Source organism: the organism of the source record quoted next, unplaced genomic scaffold, assembly GCF_019419815.1.
Source record: "Pyrus x bretschneideri cultivar Hongxiangsu unplaced genomic scaffold, Pyrus_bretschneideri_v1 Contig30, whole genome shotgun sequence".
NCBI lineage: Eukaryota > Viridiplantae > Streptophyta > Magnoliopsida > Rosales > Rosaceae > Pyrus > Pyrus x bretschneideri.
The window spans coordinates 367,425-378,095 of NW_025999613.1; the positions used below are offsets into that span (position 1 = coordinate 367,425).

Sequence of the window (10,671 nt, forward strand, 5' to 3'; positions counted from 1 at the left end):
TAGTGTAAACATGGATGAAAATTGGGGTAAACTTGGATGAAAATTAGTTATGTGATTGTATTTCTAACGGAAAAAAAAAAAAAAAACTAACAATTAATTAAAACTAGTATATGAATATGTGAATTTTCCTTTCTTAGTTAATTAAACTCATGTGATGTTACACGCTAGCCCATATACAGATATTATGTGAATTTTCCTTTCTTAGTTCATTTAATATAGAATTAAAAAGTAAAATTTCAATGTATATTTTTATATCAATAAAAAAAATTAGTAAAATTTGAACGTATGATCCTACATAAAACTCGAAACTGACTTGATCACCCTTGTTTTTTGGGAAAACTCAAAAAACGCCAACTTTGGATATCCCTCGTTTTAGTTGATAGCTATATATATGTTGTGGTTGTGGAACGCCAAGTTTATTTAGTACCATTGGATTTTGGTCTTAGAGACTTGGAGATTGTTTTAGTTTGTCTCTCAAGCTGGTTTTGTTCTTTAAATTGTATATATACGTGTGAAGAATTCTTGTGGAACAAAACTGCAGAAATGCATGAAAGTGAAACTCCTGAAGTTAGGGTGGTCGAAATCTTGTCCAAGTTGCCGCCCAAGTCTCTAATGCGATTGAAATGCTTATGCAAGTCTTGGTGCACTCTCATCAATAGTCCAAGTTTTGTGGCCAAACATGTCAACAATTCCGTGGACAACGAACTCTCATCCTCCACTTGTATCCTTCTAAACCATTCTCACCCTCACATTTTTCCGGACCAGAATTGGAAACAAGAAGTTTCCTGGTCCATGATTAATATTTCCATTGATAGTGATGAGCACAACCTTCATTATGATGTTGTGGACCTTAATATACCGTTTCCATTAGAAGATCATGATTTTGTTCAGATTCATGGTTATTGCAATGGGATTGTTTGCGTAATAGCAGGGAAAAATTTTCTTTTATGCAATCCTGCAACGAGGGAATTCGTGCAACTTCCTGATTCATGCCTTCTTCTACCCCCTGCTGAGGGAAAATTCGAATTGGATACAACCTTTGAAGCATTGGGATTTGGCTATGATTGCAAAGCTAAAGAATACAAGGTTGTGCAGATCATAGAAAATTGTGAGTATTCAGATGATGAGCAAACATTTAATCATTGTACTACTCTTCCTCACACGGCTGAGGTATACACTACGGCTGCTAACTCTTGGAAAGAGATCAAGATTGATATATCAAGTACAACCTATTCCTGGTCTTGTTCGGTGTACTTAAAGGGATTTTGTTATTGGTATGCAACGGATGATGAGGCATACGTACTTTCATTTGATTTATGTGATGAGACATTTCATAGAATACAATTCCCATCTAAGGGAGAATCCGGTTTTATGTTTTTTTATATTTTTCTTCGTAATGAATCCCTTGCTTCTTTTTGCTCTCGTTACGAAAGAAGTGGGGATTCTCAATCATGTGAAATATGGGTAATGGACGACTATAACGAAGTTAAGAATTCGTGGACAAAAATCCTAACCATTGGATCTTTACAAGGCATTGAGAAGCCATTGACATTTTGGAAAAGTGATGAACTTCTGATGCTTACCTCTGATGGAAGAGCCGCCTCTTATAATTCTACTACCAGAAATCTCAAGTATGTTCATTTTCCTCCTATTCTCAATACGGTTGTAGATTTTCAAGCTCTAATTTATGTGGAAAGTATTGTTCCACTCAAGTGAGTTGAGCTCAAAGTTCCATTTTCTCCTATTTAATTTGTATGCATGATACAAGGCTTGAGTTTGCATCTTTTAATTTAATTTATCTGTGGCCCTTATACTTTGCTTATCATACCTTGCCTTCAGTTTTTGTGCTTTCCATATTTTGTAATGTTATTCAATTTGAAAGTGTATGATAACTAATTTTCTTTAGAGTTAATTAATAATAACAATTCCCTTGTGTTTTCCCTTTTTTTTCTTCAGAATTCCCTTCTTAAAAACCTAATATGTTTTTACTCATTTAGTATATTCAAGTTTAACCTTCTAGTGTAGAAGTGCAAACATTTATAAGTAAAATCTGGGGTGGTAAAAAAATTCATGCAACAAAGAATGTTATAGCCTTTTAGTACTAAACCGTAGTTCGTAAAATACGAAACGGATATATAATACGAAAAATATGTACGCGTATTATTTGACAATATAAATAAAACTGTACTTTGAAAACTTTGGCAACTTTTTAATACTAATAATTATTTATTAAACCAATAAATTATTTTAGGGTAAATTATATTTTGCCTCTCAGATTTGTGGTCAATAGCAACCACATACAACTGTTTAAAAACATTACAATTTCATAAATTACTAATGATTTCATTTCAATTTTGTGCAACTGTTAGTCACTCGTTAAGTTAGCCGTTAAATAATGATATTGCAAGCAGGAAGCCTACATTTTACAAATTTAGAATACAGATTTGTGCCACGTGGTTAAAAATAATTTAAGAAAAAAGAAAAAAAAATCTAAAATAAAGCCTGGGGATTGCAGCTGCTCCATCAACCGTTCTGTTCCAGCAACCTACCAGCAACATTAACCAATCTTCTTCTCCTCGGAGAATGGGATGGTTTGGGCGTGGAATGGGTTGTCTGAGCACTGGTGGTTCATTCGAGGGTTTCCTATCACTTACGCTCCCTCCCGTGTCTCTTCAACCCCCTTACTTCACGTTGATATCCTGACGCTCATCTGAATCTTTGTCCATGTGTTGTAGCGTTTGGAATTTCTTGTCTATTGTGAAGTGATATGTGACATCTCGTTCCAAATTTAATATTATTTTATTCTCTAACATTAGAAAAATCTGAAAATGCCACTAACGGGTGGAAATCCTTCATCGACACTTCTGTTCGTGTCATTCTCTGTTTATTTGCACATATATCTAGATGGTCCGAGTTCTTACGAACACATGAGCGTGAACGAGGCGTAAATCAAACGATTTATGCATGTTTTCCAATGAAGGGCAAAATAGTAATTTGCACTCTTTGAAATATTTACTTGTTTATTGAGACAACAGTGAACTGCCGGTATTGTGGGTTGCAAAGTGTAATATCAAAGGCTTATTTGTTAGGGTCGTTAAGCAAATGGACACGTAGGCCTGTCTATGTTAGTACTTTTATTAATTAGGTCTCGTGCCTAATTAATTATTATTTGGGCTTGACCCAAATGTCACACACGCACATATATTCTTGGAGTACTCGACGATACGAAAGTATGAGAGCAAGTAGAACCAAATTTAGAGTTATAATGAAGATTCTATAGAACTACAAAATTGAAAGACATTTTAGTCCATTCACTATTCTAGATTTTTTTACCTTGGTCACCTTTTTATTTGTTTTATCGGATTTTTTAGTTGTGGGTCCCATGCCCACCTCTCACTCTCTTCCCCACGTCGCTCTTTTCCCCACACCCTCGGACCCCTCTCTCTCATCTTTCTCAACTCTCTCATCTTTCTCTGCACGGTGTTTTTTGCCACTGTTTATCATATTCTCTAGTGAACTCTCGGCAATGCCGGCTGAGGTAAGGCTCAAAGTATTTTCAATCCTCTCATTTTTTATGACTTGGATTGATTAGGTAGATTTTAAATACGATTTGATGAAGATTTGGATGACTGAATCAATGAGGTAAATTTCCTTCCCAGTTTGCCAGTGGCTGACCAACAATTTTCTGATGATTTTTCGGCCATCTTAAACCTCTGTTTGGCCTCGTATGAATCTCATCCTCACATTCCTAGCTTTGAATTGGTTCTTGAATCACTAAATTTGGCTGAGAAATGAGGCCATACAGAGCTCTAAAATTTGGACTAAAACCTGCAAATATGCAGGCCTTCGTGAGGAAGGCGAGTACTGTTGTACTCTTAGGCGTGTGAAGGCGTGTGGGGAAGCCACATCTAGTGGTGCGTGCGGCGCATGGCTGGTAGTGTAGCCATCTTATGGTGGCGTGTGGAGGCGGCTCGTGGAGGAATCTCTCGACACGCCAAATCTGAATATGTCCTCCGTTTTCCGAAATTTGATCATTTTTAAATGGTTCCTTTATTAACCATACTGTGTACGAAAATGTGCATTTGCGTTAGTATGTTATATGTTTATGTAAATGGTTTTCATTTCTAGGTGAAACGCATCACAAGCATCTTCACTTTTAATTAGTATTGTGAAGTCTAGACTTTTAGGTTTGGCTTTCCTTGTCAACATTGTAAGTGTACCACATGCTTAATCTAACTTTAGGCTTTTCTCTATTTATGGGGTGTGTCTGGTGGGAAGAAATGTTCAAGGATGTGGCACAAATCACTTCAAAAGGTTTGTTCAATCATGTGCATTTCAAGTCTAAATTCCTGCTTCATTTTGACTAGCTTAGTTGTTTGGTCAAGCTTGCGCGCGAAATTCTAGCAAGCTGGGCATGCAAATTAAGACCTACCCACATAGGCTTCATGACAGCTTTCTGCCGATAATCAGATATCAACCCTTAATCTTTTCTGATCAGATTGTAGGACGACATGTGTCCTTGTAGGTGAAAAACAAACCAAAACTTTTGGGGTTGAGATCCCCAACTAGGGTTTCTTTCTTCTTTGGGGTTTTCAAATTATATTTTCCAGAGAGAAGTTAGAGAGAGAAAGATTAGGACCTTACCTTTCTCTTTGTTCTTCATTTATGAAACTGTAGACATGTAAATTTTGTTGCATACAAAAGGTGAATCACAAAGCTCCACGTGGCATATAGTCCATCACAAATGGACAAGTCATCAATGGCATGCGGCATAAATCAAGCAAGGGAAGTATAAAACATTCCCAAATTCTGCTCAAGGGAGAAAATTTCCTTAAATTCGGCAAAAAGGTCTAAAGTGATGCTAAAACCGAAAAGAAAGCTAAGGCATCTTCACAAAACAAGCAAGAATTGAAGATTGTTCAAAAAATAGGTAATAAAGCCTCTAAATTTTTGCCAAGGGAGTAAAGTTGGCTAAAATTAAGTCACAAAATATGCCTAAATTATCCCATGAACGAATCAAAGCTAAATCCACCCAAAGGCAAACTTTGAGAAGTCTATAAATATCAAGGTCCTCTGACAAGTATAGGGTCGAAAAATTTTACATTGAGAAGAACCCCTGCACAAATCTTTGAAGACTAATACATTGGCAAAGCTTTCTCTGAAGAACGTTCAACCAAAGTCGAAGCTTTCGTTCGACCAAAGTCGAAGCACTCCCTTGAAGAATCAACAAGCACTCGTGTCGATTCCTTCAAGACTTTGTTGTTGCAAGCTCAAAACTTGTAACGACTTTTATTTCAAGATCAAGTTGCCAAGACCCTTGAATCAACGAAATCCTCCATCAACATTACCCTTTGCAACAGCTTTGAGGTGAAAACCATCCAGACAACGTTTCAAGCTCAAAACTTGAAGCAATCGTTCAATTGTTCGTTCGAGATCAATTCATACCCTTGGATCAACAACCTACGCATCTACGTCAAATTTGAAAACTGAATCAAAGGAAAAGTTATAAATAGTGATTGTAACCTACAAATTCAAATCAATACAAATCTACTTTGTACACGTGTTCTCGTTTCATTCGACACATAATTTTCGTGTTTACAAGTTTGACACGCCTGGTGGGATCTCTCTACCTCTCATCTCTGTCTTCAAACTCTCAAAAAGCACAAATGGTAGCAAGAAAGGATCAAGTTGTTCCCGCTACCAGCACGAAGTACAAGGGCATCCTTGCCGCAAGTGGTGGCACTTTGGGTGTCACAACCTGAAGCAAGGCAAGAACTCTCTCTACCGTACCTTCCACCCCTTCATCAACTTTGCCGAAGGAGGAAGAGCTTCCGAGGCACGAACCTGTGATGACCCTGTCCTCGCTAAGGGCACCAAGGGAAGAAATTTCAAGGAGGTACTTTGAGTCTTTGACTTCTGACGCCGACTCAAGCAGCTCGTGTCCTATAGCCACGGAAATTCATGACTACTAGCGTGACTTCCATCAAGGAGCAGCTGGCTCAAATGAGTGAAGCAATTGCAAGGTTGACAAGGATCATGGAGGAGAAGGACTTGCAAATTACTATGCTTATCAACCATCTGGAGGCACAGCACGACGACAAAGCTGACCGGAAGGTTGATCCACCAAAAGAGGAAATCGACGAAAAGGAAGAGCCTCTAGTGGAGAAAGCGGATGAGAAACTAGACTAAGCAACGGCGCTCATGGGATTTCTCTTTATCCAGCAGCTGCAGAAAATAATCATTAGCACCATCAAGGCGCAGCACCATGGAAGCCCGCATGACTTTGTGCTATACTCAAAGCCCTACTCCAAGAAGATTGATGCCTTGAGAATGCCAAAGGGTTATTAGCCGCCAAAGTTCATGCAATTCCATGGAAAGGCAAATCCTAAACAACATATTGCCCAATTTATCGAAGCTTGCAACAACGCTAGGGCATAGGGAGACTACCTCGTCAAGCAGTTCATGTGCTCACTGAAAGGTAATGTCTTTGACTTATACACCGACCTTAACCCCAAATCCATCAATAACTGGGACCAGCTTGAAAGGGAATTCCTTAACCGCTTCTACAACACTCGTCGCACCGTAAGCATGTTGGAGTTAACAAGTACGAAGCAATGGAAGGATGAACCTATTGTCGATTATCAACAAATGGCGTTCATCAAGTTTGGATTACAAAGATCGGCTTTTTGAAACCTTTACCATTAAGATGTGTGTTCAAGGCATGCACTGGGGGCTACATTACGTCTTCCAAGGCATAAAGCCAAGAACATTTAAGGAACTGGCAACTCGTTCCTATGACATGGAGTTGAGGATTGCTAATCATGGGAAGAAGGAGCCAATCATCAACTTCAAGAAGGACAAGGTGTTTGCTTCGAAGGTAGACAAGACTGGGAAGAAGCCCACCAATGAAGCTTTTACTGTTAACACTACCCCTATCAAGACCTCCCTTTCACCCATCAAGATCTCCTCCAAGAACAAAACAAAGGAGATAAAGATAGGTAAGCCTTCTCGCACCTAAGATAGGTACAAAAACACCTTGAGGGAGTTGGAGCAGAAGACCTACCCTTTTCCGGACTCTGACGTGGCCACAATGCTAGACGATTTGCTAGAGAAGAAAGTAATTGAGCTACCTGAATGCAAGCGCCCTGAAGAGATGAATCGTGTTAACGATCCTAAGTACTGCATGTACCATTGTATCGTGAACTATCCTGTTGGCAAATGCTTCATCCTTAAGGAGCTTATCAAGAAGCTAGCACAACAAGGATGAATTGAACTCGACTTTGAAGACATAGCTGCAACATACACTACTCTGGTTGTGTTTGGATCCTTCGATCCCGTGCCTCTCTAAGTGACACATGCCCACTCCCATCCCTGCTCAAGCTGCACGGCACTTTCTACACAGCCATCGCTGGGGGCAAGTGACCAAAATGTACTTACCAACGATGAAGAAGGATGGACACTAGTGACCTACAAAAAGATAAGGAAGCCAAGACCCCAAGCCGCAAAGCCAATGGTGGAACAAAGGAGAAACCACCGCTACCGCAACAATAAGAAGCCTAAAAGAAACGTAAGAGCCATGCATTCCCATCTCCTTGCGCGAGCACTTCCCGAATGACTTCTTCCAATAGTGCACTACCATTGCTTGTCATGTGGTTGAAGTAGAGATAGAAGAGCCCTCAAAAGGCAAGGCTATAACCATCGGGGAAGAGAAAATTCCCACACCTAAAGAAAGCCTGGCGTCATACTTTAGCGTCGAGGAAGTGCTATGATTGCCTAAGGTGATGCGAAGAGCACTAGTAGTGGTCTTGGCGAGCCCCGATGTCCACGAAGTGTCGGAAAGCAAGGATGAAGGCTTGGAGATTCGACCACATGAATATGCAATCAATTTCACTTACGAAGGCTTACTGCTGGGATCAAAGCCTCACAACCGTCTTCTCTTCTACGTAAGGGAGCACAAAGTCAACCGCATGCTTGTGGATGGTGGATTTGAAGGAAGATCTGTGAAAAACAAGTTCATTTGAGCAACATCAACAACATGCAATTAACAATTAAAAGGCGGAATCATGTTTATATGCACTCAAAAACAAAACTTAACCCATGAACTTCAAAGCCTAGTAGATAGGTGAACCAAGACTCAACTCAAAACAAAGTGAGTTGAGAAATCAATACCTTTGTAGATTCCTCTTTGCATAAGCAAAGGCTAATCACCCAAAGAGAGGGCCTTCATTCCTTGCATCTTAGATCTATGGATTTGGATGGATGAAAAGGTTTCTCCAAGTTCCCAAAATTGAGAACCTCTAATGATTCATCACCAAGGCATAATGAAGAAGAAATGAGTGACCTTGGAGGAGTTTGATTGCTAGATGATCCCTCCAAGGTGGCCGAAATTTTAGAGAGAAAGGAGAGCTTGTGTTCTCATCCTTTCCCCAAAAATAACCCATAATGAATTTTAGGCTATAAAGTCCTTTATATAGTCCCTTCAAATAAGTGACCTAATGGACCAAAAGCCCTATTCTTCTAACATGGCCGGCCTATAGGGTTTATTGGGCTTTCAAGCCCTTTGTTTATTCAAGTTGTCATACAACTTGAGTTAATGGGCTTGACATTCAAATCCCATTAGGCCTTGCGGCCCAAAACTAACCCGAGGTCTTTAACGAACTTATTCGTTTGATTAATTAACATATTAATTAATCCTAGCCTTAGATAAATAATTAAACCATTTAATTATTCTTACTCATCTCCGTTGTTTCTTCAAACTCTACCTTACTCGGTGAACAATCCATTAGGTTCCTTTTAGCGAGGCAGTGGGCGATTAAAACTCTTTCTAATCGATTGTGAATTGAAACTTACTTTCAATTCTCCCGTTAGTGATAATACACTTTTAGGGCTTCCACAAACCATGGTTGACGCCTAGCAGCATGTCATGGTTACCCAAGCTAATCAGAAGAGGTGGAGAACCTATTCAGTCTTAGGATTACAAATGCAATACGGTCTTTCTCTAATACAATACTCTTGACCACATTGTTTGGTTTGATAGTTTATTCATGTCTACTATCCAATGTGAGTCTTGTGCTTATATGATTGATGTGAGATTTATACGCACACAAATTAAACCCTCTTTTTGTCAATTGTAGTATAAGTATAAGTGATAGGAGCATATTCATGCGACTTAAATGGCTTGTTCTCGTGCATTTACGTTATGTTTCTCTAGTTATTTTAGTCCTTTATGCTTCTTTTGTGTGTTTTCAGGTTCTAAGGGCAAGGTATGCAAAAGGATGCCTTTTGGAGCCTTTTGGAGCAAATTAGAGATTGGAATGGATATCATATGCTTGGAGCCAAGAGGATGGACGAAATTAAAGACTTGAAGTAGGAAAGTTAAATCCTAAAAGACCTCATGTTTAAGCATCATTGAAAACTCCTACGCATTTTAGAACACAAAAACAACATTCCTTGCAACCTTAGGACATTGTCGTGTGTTTCCTTGTGTCTCCGTTCCTTGCCATGCAAGGAAGGGTTTTGTTCCCTATTTTTAAACACTTAAAGCATTCACTGATCATATCATTCACTTAACATATCATTCAATTATCATATCATACATTTATCACTTATCAAACCATTCACTTATCATAACATACACTTATCACTTATCACTTCCATTCACTTATCACTCACCACATATCATTCATTTACCACTTAACATATCATTCACCATTCACTTATCATAACCATACATTTATCACTTATCATACTCATAATTATCTACACATTTCAACCATTTAAACATATGCATTTCAAGTCACATGCATTTCCACCTTCCTACTTCATCATTTCACCACATTCTCCCTCTTTAATTCCACATGCATTCACTTCATCATTCCACCATTCATTCTTTATTCCACAAACAAGTCACATGCATTTCCACCTTCCTACTTCATCATTTCACCACATTCTCCCTCTTTAACTCATTTCATTATTTATTCACTTTGCATTCATCACTTCCACCCCACATGCACCCTTTATTCTTCATCATTGCAACCATGGCACATTTACACCAACAAAACAACTCCCATGCCATGGCCTACTCATATTCCCATTTCCTTTCCAACATCTCACATGCATTTCCACCTTCCTACTTCATCATTTCACCACATTTTCCCTTTTATTTCCACATGCAATTCTTCATCATTGCACCACCAATTCACCCACATGCATTTCCAACCATTCACACCCCTTTAATCATTCTCCTAGCTATCATTCACATGCTCTCCCATCCATTCTCTCCCTATATGTTCCCTCCACTACTCCTATAAATACCCTTGCATTCATTCATTCATGGAACATCTCATTTCATACACAAACACATCCATTCTTTCTCTCTAGCCGTGAGTTTCTCTCCATTAGAATCCAAAAACCATCTTCCATTTCCATCACTCCCCACTCCATTCCACACTTCCATCCCCCCAACCAACTATCCCTAGACCTTATGCTACAATAAAGAGGAAGATAAGAGGGCCTAAACGTTCATACAATTCAAGTTTGAGTTGTTGGAATGTTTAGGTGTTTCTTTGATTTCAATGTTTAAATTCAATTCTCTTTGTTTTGTACGGAAGAGAAGAGTGCCTAAACGTTCATACAATTCAAGTTGAGTTGTTGGAATGTTTAGGTGTTTCT

The 10,671-nt window shown here is 38.9% G+C and overlaps 1 protein-coding gene across 1 annotated transcript; it reads left to right on the forward strand.

Annotated features, from left to right (window-relative positions):
• The first annotated feature begins 528 nt into the window (after nucleotides 1–528).
• LOC125479995 (F-box protein CPR1-like) lies at nucleotides 529–1,716 on the forward strand. The gene has a single exon (XM_048590178.1). The coding sequence runs from the start codon at nucleotides 544–546 to the stop codon at nucleotides 1,714–1,716; it is 1,173 nt and encodes a 390-aa protein (XP_048446135.1). The 5' UTR covers nucleotides 529–543.
• The last annotated feature ends 8,955 nt before the right edge of the window (nucleotides 1,717–10,671 follow it).

Excerpts from the sequence above, each read along its gene's own strand:
- LOC125479995 (XM_048590178.1), top strand. The coding sequence starts at position 544 with ATGCATGAAAGTGAAACTCCTGAAGTTAGGGTGGTCGAAATCTTGTCC.